This window comes from Nematostella vectensis, chromosome 2 (genome assembly GCF_932526225.1).
Source record: "Nematostella vectensis chromosome 2, jaNemVect1.1, whole genome shotgun sequence".
NCBI classification, from domain to species: domain Eukaryota; kingdom Metazoa; phylum Cnidaria; class Anthozoa; order Actiniaria; family Edwardsiidae; genus Nematostella; species Nematostella vectensis.
In genome coordinates, this window is record NC_064035.1 from 19,538,311 (window position 1) to 19,560,247 (window position 21,937).

At 39.3% G+C, this 21,937-nt stretch overlaps 3 protein-coding genes and 1 long non-coding RNA gene across 6 annotated transcripts; all 4 read right to left on the reverse strand.

Moving 5' to 3' along the window:
- Window positions 1–577: 577 nt before the first annotated feature.
- Window positions 578–10,170, reverse strand: LOC5504309 (abl interactor 1). Of its 3 annotated transcripts, none has more exons than XR_007307110.1 (6): window positions 9,610–10,170; window positions 9,188–9,350; window positions 8,413–8,802; window positions 6,411–6,599; window positions 3,063–6,249; window positions 578–1,128 (listed from the first exon to the last, which is right to left on the reverse strand). XR_007307110.1 is itself a non-coding variant. In XM_048724311.1 (6 exons), exons 1-6 carry the CDS (start codon window positions 9,946–9,948, stop codon window positions 6,591–6,593), a joined length of 1,017 nt encoding a protein of 338 aa, XP_048580268.1. In that variant the 5' UTR covers window positions 9,949–10,169; the 3' UTR covers window positions 6,457–6,590. The 3 variants fall into 3 exon arrangements, 2 of the variants coding, with proteins under 2 accessions (XP_048580267.1, XP_048580268.1); XM_048724311.1 differs by lacking the exons at window positions 578–1,128; window positions 3,063–6,249 and adding exons at window positions 7,330–7,386; window positions 7,521–7,579 and having other exon boundaries at window positions 6,457–6,599; window positions 9,610–10,169; XM_048724310.1 differs by lacking the exon at window positions 3,063–6,249 and having other exon boundaries at window positions 9,610–10,162.
- A 1,677-nt stretch (window positions 10,171–11,847) lies between these two features.
- Window positions 11,848–15,669, reverse strand: LOC116612013 (solute carrier family 35 member G1-like). The gene is made up of 3 exons (XM_048724304.1): window positions 15,450–15,669; window positions 12,772–12,783; window positions 11,848–12,268 (listed from the first exon to the last, which is right to left on the reverse strand). Exons 1-3 carry the CDS (start codon window positions 15,664–15,666, stop codon window positions 12,024–12,026), a joined length of 474 nt encoding a protein of 157 aa, XP_048580261.1. The 5' UTR covers window positions 15,667–15,669; the 3' UTR covers window positions 11,848–12,023.
- Window positions 13,464–15,420, reverse strand: LOC125561087. Its single transcript, XR_007307104.1, has 2 exons — window positions 14,155–15,420; window positions 13,464–13,972 (listed from the first exon to the last, which is right to left on the reverse strand). It is a non-coding gene; the product is annotated as an uncharacterized LOC125561087 (long non-coding RNA).
- Window positions 15,670–16,409: 740 nt separating the features above from the next.
- Window positions 16,410–21,927, reverse strand: LOC116612004 (tax1-binding protein 1 homolog). The gene is made up of 3 exons (XM_032372617.2): window positions 19,532–21,927; window positions 18,434–18,968; window positions 16,410–18,039 (listed from the first exon to the last, which is right to left on the reverse strand). The coding sequence occupies exons 1-3, from the start codon at window positions 21,779–21,781 to the stop codon at window positions 17,726–17,728; spliced, it is 3,099 nt and encodes a 1,032-aa protein (XP_032228508.2). The 5' UTR covers window positions 21,782–21,927; the 3' UTR covers window positions 16,410–17,725.
- Between the last annotated feature and the right edge of the window lie 10 nt (window positions 21,928–21,937).

Genomic DNA, 21,937 nt, shown 5'->3' on the forward strand with positions numbered 1-21,937 from the left:
GGGGTGGCTTATTAGAGAGGGCTGCCATATTAGAGAGGGGTGGCTTTTAGAGAGGGCTGGCTTATTAGAGATGGGTGATTTATTAGAGAGGGCTGGCTTATTGGAGATGGGTGATTTATTAGAGAGGGCTGGCTTATTAAAGGGGTGACTTGTTAGATAGTGATGGCTTATTAGAGGGGTGACTTATTGGAGAGGACTGGCTTGTTTCATAAGGTTTGCTTAATAGAGAGGGTGGCTTATTAAATAATGCACTCTATGCAGCCTAACAGAAGGTGCACACTGGTATGTAAATAATGTAATACTAGAAATTTTGCCAAGGGGTGGGTTAATAGAGTCGTGGCTTGCTAGAAAGGGATTGCTTATCAGAGGGGCAGCTTATTAGAGAGCTATGTTTTTTTTAAAAGATGGCTTATTAAAGAGGGTTGGCAGAAAGGAAGGGCAGATCATTGAGAGGGGGGGGCATATTATAGAGGGGGGGATTAAAGGGCAGTATATTGCAGTTAGGGGAATGTTGATTTGGTTAGTGAACAGCTGCTTTAGGAATATGTTTCATTGCCATTCAGAGACAATGGAGTCATCAAGGAAATATGTGATTTATTGAAAGATTATGCAAATAAATAGTTACATAACTACAACAGAACATTAAAAGCTATGATGTGACAAAGGTTGCTTCAGTAATCAAATTTGGAAATCCATCATGCCTGCTGAATAGATGGACAAAGGTAGTATAAGTCAAGTGTAACATACAAGTGAAAATCTCCTAGAGCTTGAAATAAAACAATGTAAAACATGTGAATTCTTCATGATCTCAATGTTATTTGTGAACCAATAATCTGAAACTTAGGCTCACACTGTCTTTATATGTGTCCTTAATTCCAATGGCACAGTTGAATTCAAAACTGGACTATTTGCTTGGTGCCGCCTTAGAGCTAAAGATGACAAAATCTCTGGTTCAATTTTGTTAACCTTGGCACCTTTGACATTAAATAACAAAATTTGACACTGCCTGAAATAAATAAAAATGGAATTCCTCTGCAGTATTTGTCAAGGGCAATAACCAACTGTGATATGTGGACAACTGCAGTGCAATGACTTGGTCAGGATGAGATAATCAAGGTGGTGAAGCCCCTGTGACAAAGAAAAATCATTGTAACCTTGTATTACATATTACAATTGAGTCAAGAGAATATGTTGAAGATGTTAGAAATTCATCTTAAAAACACTATCTGGGCAAATGAGGAATAGCAATGTCAGATGAACGTATAAGAAGTAGCCAAAGACAAAGTTAAAAAAAAACATGTTAAAAAAAACTTTTACACTAAATGAAGACCCAGTTTCTGAAGCTGAGGCTAATTTATTTACTGTTAAAGGTGATTAAGTGCCATTGTTACTTAGATTACATAGAAATAACAACTTATTAATTACCCCATTAATGTACTTTTGCGCAAATTTTTGGGAAAAACAGACCAAAAACAGAAACCTTCCCCCTATTTCAAGTCCCACACTATCAGTCAAGTTCAGCTACTGCTGATCAAGCAGTATGCCTTGAAGTTTCCAACAATGCACTGAGGTGTCTTTTCAGTCTGGGGATGGTGGCAGTCTGTTGCTGACAACAGTTTTGCTTGTAATTTGATTACACTTTTTGATTATACTTTTTTTACATCAGAATTATAAAATTATAATTTATTTACATAAATAAAAAAATCAGTGAAATATAAAATACAAGTGCATAATGTCTTCAGAGTAACAAATCCCCGTTAACATAGCAGTAGGTAGGTTGCTAAGCCAGCAATAAAAACATAAATACGCTCTATAGCAAGTTCTCTATAGCTAATTTGGCATTTCAACAATAATCCAGGAAAACAATGAAAACAAAGTTGCAACTTAGGGAATACTAATCACTAAGTAGTAAGCACTTATTTCTAACTACACTCCCCACTAATTTTCTATTGCCTCATTCTCTATTGACTAATTCTCCCCACTCATTCTCTAATTCTCTATTGCCCCTTGAAACTTTAATTACTATGAGATTTAGGGGGTTCAAATAGAGAGTGCTGATTGGTCGAGGTGTCAGTGATCATTTTCTAATAGTTATTAGTATAAATATGAAATTTAATGGATTGTTTAAGCAAGGATTTGGTATGGTGCAAAGGATTGGCAGGCACACAAACAGCATTTGCAGCATTTGGCAGTCATAGATAGCTATGGAAAAAGTCTAACATGACAACTGTTCAAAATCAAATACCAACTTTTTGGTGGTCAATGGTGATGACACGCCTGATAGAGAAACATTCTAACGACTGTTGATTTCTTTTTATCTCATTAAAAATTTCAACCCAGGCTGAGTTTTCAGCACAGTCAGGGGGTCCAACCGGGTATTCCTATGCTTGTAAAATTGCTTTTTCTATTATATGAGCGAGATTTCCAGCCTGGGCTGCTTACCCGTGCTAGGATTTTCACCCCAAGCTCCAGTAGTGGATGGAATATCTCCATGTAATCACATAAATAAAGAACACTTTTTTTATGAGGACCTTATTTTATATGAACGTCCAGCATTTCACCAAATTTTAAGAACTGCTAAGAACATGCCGAGGTGCTGTGAATAGTTTTAACTGTTCAAAAACGAATTTAGTACAGGCTGAAGCTAGCTACAATATGAAAAACATTTTCAGTCGCATGGCCATACTAAAGCTTCAGCTAGGGTTGATATTCGTAATGTAAACAGACCCTTAGAAAAGGCAAATCTGAGGATATGCCAATTCACCGTATTGATTTTTATGAGGCAGAGAAAGATCAAATCAGGTTACTTAGGGGACTGTGTGATAATTGTAAGCTTATAGCTGCAATCTTACTGTACAACTTAGCCCAACTTAGATAGTGGAACTGATTGATTATCAATTGAATGTTTTACTCGCATTGCGTTCACTTGTTTATCAGTAGTAGCCTTCAAATATATTTCCGATGAACTACTTGAGCTGCTTAATTGTGGATATCTCCCCTTAGCGAAGGACGGTACGAAAGTAAAGACTCGATTTTTCGAGGAGCGAGGGAGCGTGAATCACCTCTTAATGGCTTGTCTCCGTCTTAGGACGGACTCCAGTAAGGGAACATAACACGGCTTTTGCTAAATCCTTTTCTCTTGGGTGTTTCTCTGCTTTTTGAGTGTTTTTCTGCTTTATCAATTCCTCAGAAATCAGTTATATTATCAAAAAACGACCGTTTTGCCATAACAAACTCGATCCCAGGGGAGAAGAGGGAAGACTGTTCTGCCACTCGATCCCAGTGTCACACGTGTGGCATTCTAACAAGGTCTATGATTGGACACATGTAGTCCTATCTGATTGGTTAGACACTTTCACCACAAGGACAGTTCTGCAACGGTACATGTGTCGGTACATGCGACTACCATGAAGGCCGAAACCTAAATTCGGCGTTCCACAGGAACCCCGAGTAATAAGGGCTGCTACTCCAAGTAAACACAGATTACGCAACGTATAGTCTGGTGGCAGAGGCCCGGAAATAGGTTTCGCACAAGTCGAGAGCTAGAGAAGGTTTGAAAGCAGATTTGAGTAGATATTGGTCCCCTAAACAACGCCTGGTAGTTAGTGGAGTCGAATTGTGGTATACGTTTTGAATTATGTACGTTTTTCATTTTCGAGTCAAAAACCACAGGGTATGAATTTTACAAAATAATTTATTGAGCATGCAAAACATACAATATAGGCATGGAAACATTCTACAAACATACTTTCCATATGTTGCAAGTCACTCCAACTAATACAGCCTAAAACCACAGGGTGCCTGAGTCATATGTTTGCAAGGTTCAAGTATTGGCGCATAAGCTTGGGAAAAAAACATAGAGTTTTCATTCTATTGGCGTTTATGACTCAGAAGCTACCTAAACATGATACTCCAGTGTCAAATATGGCATCTGAGCTAAATCTAGGCTCCAGATGCTTCTCTTTTATATCTGATATATATATATATATAATATATATATTATGAGACCACAGGGATCCCAAGTCAAGTTTTCTTTAAATAAGCAAGTCAATGGTAAAACAATTGGTGACAGCTCCTAGGCAGATGACTAGATTGAGAGAATGTTCACAGTCAAAGTCGGCCGAGATCTGTTTGGAAGACTTTGCAAATGCATGACAAGTCAACCTAGCAGTCCCCTGCGCCTCCAATAATGGAAGTTTACCATAAGTGACCTTGTCAAAATTCTTGAGGAAGGCGTTGACAAAATATATCGTTAATATCTTAGGTGGAATGGCATTTATTCAGATGCAAATACGTTTGGGGATTTCACCATCATCATGACACCGATCACCACAAACAACTGCTCTATTCTTAACATTGTCTTCGATCAGTATTAGGGAATACAACGTTTCAGGATGGGAAGAGGGCCAGGAGAGGTCTACAGATGGTCTTGAGATAAGGAACGCAAGACACAATACATCAGAGTCACAACAATGGTCCAAAAGTACCTACAGAACCCAAAGAACAAGACCATCTGTTGCCCGGGAAGGACCTTTTCATATAAAGAGGTCTTTTCAATGGGAAAAAGGAAATCAGCAAGCTTGAGTCCACAAAGAACAGATACGCAAATGATTCTGCATGCTGCCTACTATGCAAGCGACTTCTCAACAGTCATCATTCAATCTCCAGATACAGATTTCCTCGCCCTTTGTATCACTTCACTGCCATCGGATATCAGGCGTTATGGTTTCGAACAAGCACTTGCGACCGCCAGAGCTTTATCACAGTCTACTCAATCCATGAAAGGCTAGGAGAGCGGCTTTGTCAGTCACTACCAGCATCTATAACTTAACCGTGTGCGATTCCACAAGCAGCATCTCTGGTAGAGGAAATAGGAAGCCATGGCTAACGCTAAGACAAAGAGCTGCACGCCAATCGACGCTTAGTCTGTTTGGTCAGCATAATAATAATAATAATAATAATAATAATAATAATAATAATAATAATAATAATAATAATAATAATAATAATAATAATAATAAAGACTTTATTTAAAATGAGGGTGACACATAATAGTATAGCTAATAAACTTGTGGCCCTCCCTTAAATATATAATATATACAAATCCGACTATGTTATAAAAATTCTAAAAATACTATATTAAAAATTAACAATAAATAACACAAATTATATGATAAAATGGTGCAAAAGACGCTGCTCCGAAAACGCCCTATCTCTTAGAGATTTCTTGAAGGGCCCAGGTTGTTCGATTCTCCTTGTTGTAATAGGGAGACTGTTCCAAAGGCGGGTGGCAGAAACGGAAAAAGTGCGCCCGCCTTCTGTCTCCCTACTGTATTTCGGGCAGCGTATATTAAAATTTGCATAGCGGGTGGATCTACTATGTACAAAACTATTAAGATTCAGATGCTCGCTTAAAAATAAAGGTACGTTGCCGTGTATCCGTTTGTGTACAAGAGCGCACTTACTAATTTTAAAATGTTCATATATAGGAATCCAGCCAAGTCTATTAAAAAGTTCCACAGAGGGTGCGCGCGGTTCCGCAAAAAGAATTACTCTAGCTGCGCGCTTTTTTAACTTAAAAATTCTATATAAAGATTCGTTGTTGCACACGCTCCATACTGCGCTGCCATAATTAAAAATTGGTTGTATTAACGCATCATACAATTGCTTGCGTTGAGCTAACGGCAAAAAGGATCTTTTTTTTCTTAAAATTGCGTAAAAAACGAGAGGCCACTTTTTTACAAATCTTTTCAACATGTCCATCAAACGAAAGTTCGCTATCTAAATCGAGTCCAAGTAGCGTTGCACTCGGGACATTATCTAGTGCTATTGCGCCATTTCCTGCCTTGACAGACAGATTAACGCTTAAGCCCTTAACGCTTAAGCCATAAGCGTTAAGCCATTAACGCTTAAGCCATAAGCGATTAAGCCCTCGATGATGAGATAGCAGCGAAGACAGAGGCTTTTGTTTGCAATCTCTATCTCAAAATCAGCTGACGAGCTGCGCCATCTGAAGTTGTTCCAACATCTTGGCTTGTGGCTCGTGGCTTCGAACACGAGTGGTAGACGTTCCCAGAACCCTGGCGGGGTATCGTCCTGCTCTCGTCGTCCCGCTTCGCTGGGGATCTGCGCTAGGGACGCGAACGCTTGGAAACTCTCGCTATCCTTGTTGTACGATTGGAGATCTTCAACGCTGCCTTCAGTCGACTGATTCCTCGCCCCAAGTAGTAGCGGAGTTAGAAAGTGTGGCTGGCAGTTCAGCCACAAAACAGTTCAAAACAGTTCATTTATTATTACAATGCATATAATGATGCATGAATTTTTACCTTATAAAATTGTCTGTTTTTTTTTTTAAAATAAAAAGTTGGAGCAGTGTTAAGTTGACCTAAATAATTTTAGTGAAGACAAACCTTTCTCAAGGAAATCTGCTGGGACACCACCATCAACACCATCCATGGGGGGTGGGGGAGGCATAATGGGGGAGGGGAGGGTGGCTGATGCATCGTAGAGGTCCTCAGGAGGTGAGGGCATGGGAAGTGAAGATGGCATGCTGTAGAAGTCTTCTGAGGGGGGTGGTGGTGGCGGTAGACTCAGAACTTCTGTAGATCAAAAGAGGCAGTTAAAGTAAGGCAAGACATGCATTTCATAAAGATGGAAGATCTGACTGAGTGATACTACAGATAACATCATGGCACAACTTATTCAAATCTCATTCTTTTTAATAATTATTATTTATAGCATGGACATCTGCAAGGAGAAATAATCACTTTTTCTACAATTTTTCTAGCATGTTTATTTAAATTTCTACAAGACCCCCATTTTGTATTCAGCTGATTTATCATTGTTGTTGTTTTTTTGTGATTTTAAAATTCATAAACAGCAACAGTACATAAAATAAGCTTGTTTTTATGGCAAAATTTGGCCAGGACTGAAACTAACGGGTGAGAGAGGGGGGTATAGCACAACCTTAGCCCCAGCTTAAATATATAAAAGCTTAAGCCACTCCCTATTCACATTTAATTTCAAAAGGCTCTTCCCAATATTTGGTGGGGGCTTGAAGACTTTGTAAATGATAAAATAGCAGAAATATAATGTACACATTAGGTAAAACCACAATATTTAACACACATGAATTCACATTTCTAATAAACTAATATTCATGTTATAATCATGTTATTTAAAGTTGAATTCTTTTGAATAATGCCCAATCAAATGTTAGTTTAAATTAAATAATGTCATATAAGTTAAAAATTGTATTCAATTTTGATTAGAATACCCAATCATGAACTCAAATCAAACTGTTTTTGTCAGTGCAGTGGCCCACTTTACCAAACACCACTTGATAAATCTCCCCGTGGAGAGGAGGAGCAGCAGGAGCGGCCAAATCTAAAACCAAAATGTGTCACAAGCTCTTAAATAGAATCATTTATCAAAAAATGGTCAACAGAACAAAAGAGTCCTTTGATTTCAGCCTCTCCCAATCAGGTGAAAAAATCATTAGTTTTTGTGACCAAGTTTACCATGCATAACTTCAGTGTGTCAGTCACTGAGTCCCCAAACAGAGGTGGTGGGAGCATATCTAAAAATATGTAGAATAATTCATCAAATAAAAGACTAGAGCAAATCTAATTGAAGAATTTCTGACCAGCAAATGCAGAGGGAAGATTTTCACTTCGTTTAAAGTATTATTTACTTTTTTAGGATCAAGATTATTATTGTTTAAGAGGGGATTTTCATGTTACCTTCAGTTCTGTAAGCTGTGAATAATCATTTTTACATAATGTTTTATATTAATACCAAGAGTAACATATTAAAGTACAGGTAGAAGAAGCAAGCAGTTATTCTTAAACACAAGCAATACAAAGATGAGAATGCTACAAAACTATTCTGTTCGAGAAATGTTCTTAAGTACCTTATTCTTCTTTATTTTCGCTGGACTTAAATTTCATGAACATTTTCAAGGCACATTTTGGGAATGTGTTGGAATATGGAATATAATTCCGGCATGGAATATAATTCTGTAAACTGCAAGTTCAAGTGAGTTTATCTTTTCCATTTTTACAAAGAAATATTGATTGCTCGTATATACAGTACACACTGCAAGCAGCCGGAACAGATTATGCTGAAGTAGAATCTGAGGTGAAACTCACTGATCAACATCTAACATTGATAGATGATGGCTCCTTGTTTGTCACACAGGACCCTTGAAAACATACCTATACAATTACTCCATATATTAAATTTTGTGATACCAAAGTTTGTTGTCTTTACATTTCAGAAGTCTTTTCGTTTGCAAATGTTTGTTTTTAAATCATGAAAATTGTGAATTTAAGTAGGTATGCACTAATATTAAGCAGAATAAGGTAAACAAAGTACAGAATAAATGGCTGAGCTAAATCTTAGTTACATTACCTGGTGGCAGTAGGTCATCCATCGCAGGCATTGCAGGGGGAAGGGGTGGTGGAGGTGGTGGTGACGGACTAGTAAAGTTAGGCAGAGGTGGTGCAGGGGGCGGAGCAGTGACGACTGCAGGAGGAGGAGTCATGGGAGGTACTGGAGCCTTATTGACAGAGTCCATGCTCTCATATGTCGCAGATCCCGGAGGCACATATGTCTCAGGCACAGATGGTATTGTTGGTGGGGGAACAGGTGGGGGCGGTGGCTTGATGTTGGACAGACCAAGCCGACCACTCACAGGTTTAACTCTCAAGCTGCTTGGGGGAGCAGCAGATGGGGATGGGGAAGGTTTCTTTTTAGCACTTGAGCGGCGACGATCTGTTGGTGCTATCTTTACACCGTGACCTGCATTTTGGATGGGAAACAGTTTTTTAAGAGAAATAAAAAATACATACTGATTTAGTTCTCTCTGGTGAGTAGAGTAAAAAATTATTTACTCTTTTTTTGGCCCTCAAAGCAGTCATGGTCACATATCCACATACTTCAAGAGTGGTTGCACTTTGAGAATCCATTTGTCGTAACCCGCATAGGTTCACCTTTAACATTTAAATTAAGAATTTCAGGTCTCTAAAAGTCATAGAAATGTTTAAGAGAATAAATAAGAATGGTATAGTTTCATTGGGAATTATATAGTTTGATTGGAAATGCTTTTTTGCTTGTTTACTTGATGCACATGAAACATTGCAGGTTACTACACAGATTCTTGTATTTTTAATATGTGTAAGCTTACCAATGTCATCCAATATACTATAATCAATAGGTTTCCGTGAATAGCGCTCTGGTTTTTCTTGCTTCGCAGGGGCAATTATTTTATGGGTGCGTGATGTGTTTTTGCTTGTGGCTAGGACACCAATTTCTCGTCGAGCTATCTTTTCCTTGTGAATGTTGACTGTCTGCAAAAGAAACAGTGCTAATTCAGAATTTCTATTATCACTTATCTGAGTTCTGGAATTAATTATTTGACAACACTAAAATAATCAGTAGTAAACGGTCGATTTCCGGTCCACAATATATCCATTTATTTATCTAAAAAGCTAACCAAGATTAAATAAGAAAGTCAGGAAATTTATCAGCACAGCAAGCATTCTGCTATCCTTATTCTTTTTTACTCATAAAGAAAACAAGATTCCTTGTAATGTGGCGGAATCTGACCTCCGCAATATAGTTGATCTTAGATTCCATGGTCTGTAGCTGTGAGACTTGCTGATCCAGTAAGTTTAGCATGTTCACAGCCAAAGAGTTGATTTGGTATGCGACACTGGCCAGCGATTGAGTTGTGAATTGCTTCGTCTCATCCAATACAGCCTTCGATTCCTCCAGAACTTTTTTCTTGTCAGGAGAAGTTTTGTACCGATTACTACAGTCAGAATACTTCTGTTGACAATAATTAGCAACTCTAGCTAAGTTTTCGTGGCCATCACGAAGCGCTTGGCGCCCTTCGGGGATTTCTTTTTCTATGAGAGAGAGTAGTAACTTTTCAACTTCCGCCATTTTGGACGGGTATGCAAACAAAGTACATTATGGGTAAAAGGGCGTTGTTTTTTCATGCCGGAAGGACTGGGTTGAAGACATAGGTGGCTGGGCAAGGGGTACCGAATTTGTATTATACACGCTCTTCGACCCGGTCAAGTAACGTTGTATAATTAGGGCTGCTACCCCAAGTAAACACAGATTTGTACAATTGAGCCATTTTTTTGGAGGATCTCTCGCTTTTGTTATCGGAATTTAGGCTTATAATCTCTGCTGCTCCTGTCCTCGGCTGGGCAGAATGCAAAATTATTTTGTTACAGGACGGGTTGTCATATTGTTTAGGTTATAGTTACTGTCGTCTAGTATTTCATGTTCCTATCATGAAAAACGGAAGTTTATAAGTTTTGTTTATCTTTTAAGGATAATTTAGATTTTGTTTACAATTGATGGTTTCCTTAGTCTAGATTTTAGCACGCCCGTGGACCCTCCGCTTTGATGACCTTTTGGTGCGTCTAAATCCAGGGAGTGTCTAGTTTCTTATACGTGGCAGAATCGTGGTTTCCTTCTTTTCGTTTCGGACATTTTATTTGGCAAGCTAAACTCCTGAATGTTCTTCGAAACCACATGCCATCTTCACCCCCTGGTTTAGACATCATATATTTTTATCGTTATTTCATTTAAAGGAAAATGTTGTAATCACGCGCTCTTTGAGCATGCGCAGTTAAGTTTTAAAAGTTGCTTAATTTGCTTAATCATTAGTGTTATCTTAGAGTTACCTTGACTTCATTGATTATTTTGTAAATACGCAGGGACGAGAGACCAACTCTGTGATTTCCCACGCCCTCACTCTTTTGGCTGATTGGTTCGTTAAGAGGCATGTCGATGGCCGGTCCTGCTAATTTCAAAAGCTTTGCACTGATTCCGTCAAGACCTGTCGCCTCACTGATCTTGATAGTAGAAAGATAACTACCGATCAAATCAGGTGTCATTCCGGGACTGCAGAAGCACTTCTCGAGTTTGAGCCTCTGCCCGACAAATGTCTTTAACCACTCAAAGCAGGTAGATAGGTAGATATTACAGATTTGAGTTATTCGCGCGAACGCGTGTTTTATAGGGTCCATACGAACCACATACCATTTGAGAGATGAAAATATATATAATTGACAAAGTCTATCAATTCTGAAAGGTTATATGGACTTTAACCGCGTGAAAGCTAGTGGGGGCTGGGTACGTGGGGCTAATGTCCCTCCCCAGCAAAAATATTCTTTTTCACCCTCGAACAGAAAACAATACAGCGTGGGCTAACGATTCAAAACTCCCAAAATATATCGGACTCCTCCCCCCCCCCCCCCCCCCCTCTTTCTAGTCACACAGTTGTCTTCAAGCTCAGTTTATTATTCATTTGCATCTCAACAATATATTCTTGTCCAACCAGAGAAGCGGGTAAAGGGGAAGATTTTGTGAGGGTCCGAGTTTCTAAGCTTCCTTATCCCGTCACCACATAACGCCAGAAGCGAAAGGAAGAGGGTAGAGTCAGAGTTCACGAGCTTTCTTTTTCCTTGCCCTCCACAACTTTGCAGTGACGACAAAACAAGTCGCTAGTGAAACTATCACCCCTCCCCCCACCGTCAACGCGTGAAGACGCTCGTTAAAGAACACTACGTCGAATACAAATGCAAACAGGATGTCCACATTGCGCATGAGCGCTGCGGGAGCCGCATTCTCGAACTGCAGACCACGGTTGAGACACAGGCTTCCCATGACTCCGAATAGCGATAAAAGCAAATCAAAATGTTAGGGTTTGCCTGTCAACATTGACAATCAAAACGTTTAAGAAAGTACGATAATCGTTCATTGTATATTTTTACTGGATGAATAACTTTATACTTTGGTGGCGGGGGATAGAATGACTATCTGTGCTGAAAAACCAAAAACTCCTTTAATAACAAATTCAAAATATTGAAAATATAAGTAGAAGTTCTACAATTATATAAAGAATATATTAAGACAAAAATAAAAATCAAATCCTTAGAAAACCCCTACTTTCCGTTACAAAATGAACAGAGAAGATATGCAGATATCCTCCCTGGTCAAGGTTATATGCACTTGCCAACTGCTATAAGAGACCATCTGGCTGCGCCGCAATCTGGAATAACTGGTTTCTGGAAAGCAAACATGGAGATAACAGATAGAAGCGCGCTGCACCAGCCGAAGTAGAAAACGTTGGTGAGGAAACTGGTAGACTGGCCGAGACCTCGCACCATGGTGAAGGTGACTGATTGAAGAATGACTCCAAGGAGGGCAACTATGTAGCCACTGAACGTGTGAACCCTCGAGGAATCTAAAGAAATAAACGGGAAGCCTGAAGTGACCACTCAGTTACTAAGTAGACTACTTGAATTTCCAGTTCAATCAGCGCAAGAACTTAAACAAAAAGGCGCTCTTATGGGATCTAAGGATGCGCAAAGCGGGCCCAGACCCCCCCTATTTTTAGAGATTTTGCTTAAAAATACGAAGAAGTAAAAGAAGAATACGAAGAATTAAAATCCTTGCTCCCTGCCCTTCTTTGTAACTCCTAGATCCGCACGTGGAGGTGGTGACCGCTGCTTCTAGTCAAAAGCTTGACAGATGCATAAACACATACCAACACTCTGTTCATTTTATTTGTCCGGAAGGTAAAGTGATCATAGGGCGAGGCTGAGCTAGGGTCACTTTGTACACACACGTCTGGCATAATTTGCACCGCTCGAGACGGTCCTGTCACAAAACTTCAGCCCAACAAAGTGATGGACCTACGTCAAACACTGCTGACAACATACTGGGACTCGCATGATATCGGCCTACCTGTGTGGAATACACTGTTAGTTTCAGAGAGTAGTTTTAACTCCAAAAGGGAGTAAAAAACCGAGGTACAAAATGACTCCCTTTTTGGAGTAATTTTTTACTCCCTTTTTTCTACTCTCTCAAGGGAGTAGATTTTACCCCTGTAGGGGAGTAACTAAAGGGAGTGATTTACTAGGTTGCTTGCTATTACTCCATTAAAGGAGTACAATTTACCCTCAAAATGGAGTTATTTTTTACTCCTTTTTTTCCTACTCTCTCAGGGGAGTAAATTTTACCCACTTTAGGGGGTAGCTAAGTGGAGTAATTTACTAGGTTGCTTGTTGTTACTCCATTCAAAGAGTACAATTCACCCTCAAAATGGGAGTCAATTTTTACTCCCTACTAATTGGGTAACTAAAGGGATGATTTCAACCCCCTCCCCCATGTTTTTACAAAATGGCCGTTTAAACTCCACCTACTTCAGGGGTTAATACTGGAAAAATTAGAGTAATTTAGAAACACCAAGGAAAAGACGTTATTATGAATTTGACAAATCATTTAATTAAACAATTCAGTTTAAAAAATAACAAAAATATAAGTTGAAAAAATGTTTGAAAAATAATAGTCATTTGACATAAGGTATCCAGGACAAAATTACTAACAAGTGTTCCAATATAACAAAGCTGAAACAAACATACACAATATTATTTTTCTATAACAACTTTAACAGCTTTTGAACATTACCCTTTTTGGCGTCATTACGGTTTTCCAAAAGAACTGCCTCCTCCTCCATCTTTGTACATTCAGATAAGAAGCTAGAAGCCTAATGCCTCTATATGCACCATTTAAATTTGAACCTGGTAGGCTAGCTTGAAAAGATAACTAGGTTCTTCATATGCAGGGTTTACTGTGATCAGAATATACGGACAAAAACCAACTACAGTAACATTAGATATTCAAAATAAATATCTGGACAAATTTTAGGTGCAAGACTGATTACTAGGTTTTTAGTAAGCTAAGTTATTCAATTTTGTGCTTCAAGTAACAGTTTATAAAGCATAGGCGCTTTAGATGTAAGTACGGTGATTAGTGAATAACTTAAGTTTACGAAGTTTTTATTCGTTTCTTGCGATTTACGAATTGATACATTCCTTATACCTCCAACTTCTTTCTTTTCTGGCTTTGCAACCCGAGCACATTTTACTATCTCTATCATAATGTCCTGCGAAGATAATAAGAGAAACACATAAGAAGGTAGTATTGCTTTGGAAGATAACAAAGAATCACAAAACATAGTCTAGTTCGAGAAATCCGCTCACGAACGATGATTTGATGCTGAAGTTGGTCGCACAAATCATATTTACTATTGAACCTATCACATTATAAAGCCCATTACACACTAACCTTTTACTTCAATCCATTTTCTGCCATCAAATCCTTAAAAAAGGTGAATTACGCGTAGAAAAGACGGGAATAAACGGCTATCCGTTTGGAGGCTGTGATAATGGATTTCGTTCGGCCGTTATGATTTTGCGCCTTGGGCCCAAGCCCCTCTCGGCCACTAAAGCGAGGGACGCCCGGTACATTTTGCTTTTACGGGCCCTGGTGAGCCGTCTTCTATCTGCAAAGCGGGACTTCTTTTTTTATAATCTCAAGTAGCATTTCTATTAGAAACAATATATATGATTTTATAATGTTCAAATCGGATCTAAGAATTTTATACAATTATCACCCTACCTATCTTTCTTTTCAATGCAGTACTAATTATTCTGAGCGAATTCTGAAAGTACACCACATAAAACTCATGTTCGAGTCCAATGCCTGTCTTTGATTACATTTCCTATTGTTGTAGTATAGCTGAGAATATATGCAAGTATGGTGAGGCCTGTTCTTGTATTGAAAATGTTCTTTTAGGACTTCCTAAGAATTTCCTAAGAGTTCCTAAATTGTAGAATGCTTCAAATCTTCTACCTAAGATTTTGGATCCGATTTTCTGGTCTACTGCTTATACTAGGAAATCCTAGGAATTTTTAGGAAGTTTAATCATATTTTGTTGTTTTGATCGAACTTAGGAAATCTTAGGAAACTCCTAGGCACAGGGTAGAGTTTTTGTCTCAACAATAAATACGATAAATTATTATTTTTATCTGTTGTCTTATATAATAAAGACTATCGTTTTCCTTCTTAAATCCAGCTAATTCAGAGTAAAAAAACAACCCGCTTTATTTTATATATTTGGTGTGGTTTGTTACTGCTCTAAAAAGATACAGCTGGAGTAAAAACTACTCTTTCAACAGGAGATGGCTGGAGTAGTTTTTACTCTTCAAAACCTACCCCCTCAAAGGAGTACATTTTTACTCCATTTCTTGACCATCTGGAGTAAAAATAACTCTTTTCACTTCAGATAGTTGGAGTAGCTTTTACTCTGCTAAAATTACCCCCCAGAAAAGAGTACTTTTTACTCCATTATTTGACCAACAAGAGTGAAAATCACTCTTTTTCTAAGAAACATTCGATACTAATTCTCAGCAGAGTAAAACTTACTCCGTTAAGGGAGTAAACAAAAAAAATACTCCTCAGTGGAGTAGTTTTTACTCCAATAAAGGAGTTCAAATTACTCCTATAAAAGTACTCCATCGCAAAGAGTAGTTTTTACTCTCTGAGTGGAGTAAAAATAACTCCCTGAAACTAACAGTGTATGAAGGTTGGTCGTGTGATGAGGACCACCCCCAACAAGCAAATAGCGGTAGAGATGACATCCATCTTGTGCCAGGGCTCAAGTAACACGAGGTACGCCAGAATCGCGGTGAACACAGGAGTCGTGGATATCACCACCGTGGCATCGCCTAACGGAAGCATGGTAAACGCCCCATAAATCGCCGAGATGGACGCGAAGTTAAACACACAATATACCATCAGGAAGGGTCGCTGTTTTACTTCTCCTAGAAGATTAGTGCGGGTGTAAATAGACGGCGGCAGAACGAGTAGCGCACGGATATGAGTAGTCGCACGAATATGATCCCAAATGCGGGCACCGTCGTGTTCGATAGCTTGACGAACAAGGACGCTAAGGCAAACAGGATACCGGAGGCGGTCGTCAGTGCAAGACCATAGTTGGCTTTGAACACGAGTGGTAGACGTTCCCAGAACCCTGGCGGGGTATCGTCCTGCTCTCGTCGTCTCGCTTCGCTGGGGATCTGCGCTAGGGACGCGAACGCTTGGAAACTCTCGCTATCCTTGTTGTACGATTGGAGATCTTCAACGCTGCCTTCAGTCGACTGATTCCTCGCCCCAAGTAGTAGCGGAGTTAGAAAGTGTGGCTGGCTGTACCGGCGCCAGTTGCCCGCAGCAAACGGGGAGCACATGACAGCGACGGGCCGGGATAATGGAGAACGCCACCGACAGACAAGTTAAATTATTCCTCTCTGGAATCCATACAACGCCTCACGTCTATAGGACATACGTCATGGGCTGCCTTAGCAACGACATGCGCGTTATGCCAACCCCAAGGAACCATGGGAATTTTTCATTCAAACGACTTTTATCGAAATGTAGACATTTTCTAATAAGAAGCACACGAACACAGACCGAAAGAAATGTCACTCAAATTATCGAGGGAATGCTTACAGGAATCCTTAGTAAGGCACCAAGTCGCATGATAAATCATATGTGATTTTTATTAAGTACTCGTTGACACCTCAATATACCAATTCACAAATGGATAGCCAACCATTTCCTCTCCTTGTTACTGTAAATGATTTAATTAACGCCCCCTACCTAAAGAGCGCTTCCTATCTAATGAAGGCCCCCCTAAGCTTACAAGTATGTATTGAACGCCCCTCCCTACAAACGCCCCTTTTTATTAAACACCCTCCCCCCAACCCCTCCCCCCAACCCCTCCGCCGCTCGCCTACCTCCCAGCTTAAAAACAGACGACATGGGAATTCCTGTAATATAAATCAAATTTGATTGCCTTCTTGCTTAATCTAAGCGAGCAGCTTTCTTGCTACTTATCAATAAACGCTTGCTACGCAGGCTATAATTCAACGTAATCCTAAATGAAATTAGAAACCCACTGCACTTGAGTTCGTTATGTTACTATAGTTTATAATGAACGCCCCCCCCCCCCCCCCCCCCCGACCATTGAAATTTAAGTAACGCCCCCAGGATTTATTAAATCATTTACGGTATGTCATTAAAAAGAACCGATAAGGAACATGGTTTTAGTTCATCCTAAGATGTTTAAGATCATTTTATTGTACTAAACCTTTAATTTCTAGCAGTTCCTGATTTCTTTTCACTCCTTTTCTGAATAACCTATTCCTAAACTACGTTCCACTAATAACGAAGAAGTTAAAGGCCTATGCCTATCTTGAGAGAAGGAACAGATCGTAACCTTTTCTTCCTTTTCGTTTCCCGCCTCTTTTGCTCTCCGTCCGTCTTTCTTCCTCGTTCGTGTTATTCTCACATGCGCGTATAAGCTTTTGTATTTAGCCTGCTTTATTACTTGAAATAAGATGTAGTCCATAGTGACCTGATTGTGTCACCTAGCTCTAGGAATTCTAGCTCTAGAATGCCCCGTGTAATATTGTAATATTTATATTGTGTTTACTTGTCATGACCATTCACATTTTGTAAATGTTTCTTTCTGCTTTGCTAATTATAAGGACATCACACATATTGATAAGGATATCACACATATATTTCTTTTCGGAATTGATCTCCCTAACCTTAGATCAAATTATAGGAATTTAAACAGGTAACACACATTACAGCCGCTATTGCATAGTTTAGACCCATGCTTGTAGCTTTATACAATTCTATATAATGCAAATGGTAATAAACATGTCAACATAGAAATTGAACTAAATCACTTTACCCTACTTGTAATCTGTTTAAATAAAAAGCAATTCTCAAGCTTTGTATTATAAACACTGCTACAAAAAAAAACAATTCAAATCATATGAGATTATTTCTAAGAACGACCATCAAAGTGTGAGTTAATATGATCCTGGACAAACTGCACATTAGCATTTGGAGGAAATACAATTCTGCACACTGGACACTCTCTGTTGGCTCCCCCCTGTTGTTGGTCTGGTTGCTGTGTAGGGAAGGGGGGGTGGTTCTGTTGAGGAAAGGCTGTGGGGGGTACCTCTGGCTGTTGACCAGCGTCCCTTGGTACCATCACCCATGGCTGCTGTGGAGTACTACACACATGAGGGGTTCCCTGCTGAGGGAAGTGTGGGGGCCAGTTCCTATGCCAAGGCCACTGGAAATTGGGTAATGGCGCTGTGAAGAGAAGGGTCTAATTAGCTGAAAATATAAGTCAATTATTCTCTTGCTCCCAAGTTAGAAAAGCCTTTGAGCAATAATGTTCCACACTTAGAGTAAATAATTTCATTAGTATGAACTTGAAATGATTAAAGTATATAGGTGTTATCCTTGTAACAGTTTTAGTAGCCGCCCTGATGAAGGACTGAAATTGAAGTCTGAAACGTTGAAATCTCTCTACTGTTTTATGCTTTCCCTATACTTGGAATGATTAAGGAAAGGTTGACGAAGGTTTGATTGATCAAATTAAAAAAAAAATTAAGGGAAGTTGTAAAATATTTTATCTAGTAGTGAGAACTAGCTATTTAACTCTTTTTTTTTCACACTAATAAAGCAGCATATCTCTTCTTACCTGATGTAGGTGGTGTGGGCACAGGCGGGCATGGTGATTCAACTGGTGGTTCAACTGGTATATCCTCATTACTGCCGATCCTCTGTGACTCCCCAGCAACATACATGTCGACTTCCATCTTCCAGCGCTCAACCTCTCCTCTAAGACTCAGAACAGTCTTCTCAAGCTCAGCTATTTTTTGTCGTGCCTCTTCCCCAAGCTGGTCATGCTCATTCTGCTCCCGCTTAAGGTCACATTCAAGCTTGGCTACCTCCTCCTTTCTTGTTTCCTCGTCCTTCTCTGCCTTTTGTAGTTGCTCCTGCAGATTCATTATTTCCGAGATTAAGTTTTGTTTGTCTGCTTTTTCTGTCTGGAAAAGATGTTCAATTTCTGCTAGCCTTGTGTCACGAACTTCCACCTCTAACTGTAGCTGTGACATCTGCCTCATTAAACTAGAGACACTCTCCTCTTCTGGTGATTCTGTGGAGGTCTTTTGCATGGTCTCCTCAACTGCTTTTTGAAGTTCCTCTCTTAGAAACATGATCTCTTGGTTATTCTAAAAGAAAATACAAAGGCTTTAAAAATAAAGAATAAGCATACATATTTTAAGTGGTATGTATCTGAAAATAGTCAGGAACTGAATAAATAATGTAATCTTAAAACACCAATGACATCATATCAAATATTTACATATGATTAGGATTTTGATGAGCTAGGTAAAAAAACTGCTTTCTCATTCTAAACAACTCATAAGAGAAACATGCACAAATTATATACAGTGAATTACAATATTTATATTGTTTATTACAACTGAATTGGGTGTAATTGATTATTAATAAATAATAGAAGACTATCCATTATAGGATAAAAAGAATAAACAAGTATGGTAAAATCACAAAAAAGTAAACTTCCTTAATCATATTTGAACATACATCTAATTAATTTTTAACCTTTTTGAAAAGAGGCCAATATTTATTTTTTAGAAATGTTATGCAAATCCATAAAATATTTGAAAATTATAAAACATGAAAGAAAATCAAATCTTCCAATAATAATAAAGATTTTTACAGCTTTGAGCATAAAAAAAACAGTAAAAAATAAAAAAATACTTAAACTCACCATTTCAAGCTTTTCCAACCTTTGTTGTTTTTCCTGCTCCAAAGCCTTTTGTGCTGCGGCAGAAGATTCTCTCAACTCCTCCATTTCTTCTCTGAGCTTTGAGATTGTGTTCCTTGCATCATGACAAACTTCATTATCAGAATTTACAGAAGGTGACGATCTCCTTGCTTTCTGGAGTTGTGACTGAAGCTTGCGCCACTCAATGAACTTGATCTTGTACGCTTCAGCACCCATGTTGAGCCGTGCCCTCAAGTCATAATTCTTGGCACGGAGATCTTCAATCTCATGGCGCAAGTCCCCGACAGGAAGGTCTCCTTGGACAGCTGCCAGAACTCTCTTCAACTCATTCCGCTCCTTCCAGAGTTCCTCAAGCTCCTTTTTAACCTGGAAATACTTCTTCTCCAGGTGAGATTGAGCCGTCTGCAGTGCATACATGGAAGCAGCAGAGTTCTTTGTCATTTGTTGGCTCTCCCCCTTAGAATCACTGAGAGATTGTTGTAGCAGTTCTTTATTTGATTTCAGCTCCTCAACTTTAGCCAGTGCATCTCTGAGTTGAACACTTGTGGTCTGTAGTTCCTCTTGCATTTTGGATAATTGCTTTGTCTTGTTTTCTGATACCTCCTGGAGGTTCTTGATAAGCAAATTTTTCTCTTCTCGTTCATGCACCAGTCTTTGGTTACCCTCAAGAAGGTTTTCAACTTGATTCTGGAGCTCTGTGAGGGTGCGATCAGACTGGGAACACAATGACTTGTTCAGTGCACGTTCTCCCTCTAACTGATTTTCAAGATTTCTTAGAGCACTTTCGTAATCTTCTTCTAATGCAGTGCTTTTTCCTTTCTCTATCTCCAACAGGGAATTCATGTCATCAAGATCTTGTTCAAGACGGTAGATCATTTCTTGCTTGATGTAATTTTCTTCAAGTAAAGAGTTAAGCCTGTCTTCCAGGTTAGACATCTCAAGTGCACCCTCTTCCTTGGATTGATCAAATTCGCGCTTTAGACTGGAAACCTTTGAATCAGTGGCTTCCACCTTCTTGTTCAGAAGTTTGATCTCACTTTCCTTGTCCCTCAGTGCAATTTCAACAATTTGAGATTTCTCTAGTGCTTCCTTTGCTTTCTTCTCTAATGTCATCTTCATAGAGGAAGCTGCTTCTTTTTCTTTATTGAGCTCATCTCTGAGGGAATTCAGGTCACTCACAGCCTCTTCAAGACAGCTGTTCAGTTTACTGATTTTCTGTTGATGATGTGCTCTTTCGTCACTCAGTCTACTTTCCATGGCTTTTACTTCTTTTGCTTTAGCAGCCAGATCAACTGACAGCTGATCTGCAAGGTCCCTGTTAGATGCAATGTTTTGAAGAAATTGTATCTTCTCAGTTACAAGTTTTTCCCTTGTTTTATGCACTTCACAACTCTGGATTCTCTCTTGTTCCAAAAGAATTGCCAGCTCTTCAGTTTTCTTGTTTGCGTTCTCTAACATTACCAAGAGCTCATTTTTGCTTGTCTCCATCTCTTCGATTTTCTTTTCAAGTTCCTCCTTTCTACGTTTCTCCTCGTGCAGATTCCTCGTTTTCTCCTCTAAACATATCGACAATGCCCGAGATTCTTTCTTGGACTCCTCACAATCTTTGGTGATAGAGTTCAACTTGCTTGTGAGAGTTGCTTTTCTATTTTCAAGCTCCATAATGGAATCATTTAGTTCCTTGATTGTTGACTCGTACTGTTCTTTGGAGGTTTTTAGGGAGGTGTTTTCTTCCAGGGCCCGGCTGAGTGAATCTTCGAGTATCGCAGTCCGATTTTTCACCAACAACATTCCCTCCTCGTCATCCATTTCCAAACATTCAAATCCATAGTCGTCGCTTTTAGTTTTTATCTGAAATGGGACACTTGCTCCTCTTACGTCCCCAGACGACGAGACGTAACAGAATTGGTAAAACTCGTCGTCCGCTTTTGGCAAGAAATGGGCTTTGAAGAGAACACGGTTTGCGATCGCCTTCCCTTCCTCGACATCTTGTTGTTCAATAAACGGCGACCATTCGTATGTGAAATGCTCTTTCGATGACTGCCACCCGACTTTAAACAAACCGACCCAATCTTTCTTGGTTGGTTTTACCGATGATTTGATTGTGTAGCAGCATTCTATGTCGTTACCTGGCATATAGCAATCCGACACGTTGTGGAAAACAACGGCTGCGAAATCTGCTTCGCAAACTCTTTCGTTAGCTTTTGACGGCCCCGTATCGCTCTCACTCATATTTCGGCTGTCTTGTCTAACAAATATATATCTTTGTACGAAACTTTTGCGTTGAAAAACGCCAAAGCTACCCAGGAAATGATGAGTTTGAAATCGAAAGTAATTCAAATATGATGTGCAAAGGTGAACGCCTGATAACTGCCTGCGACACAACAA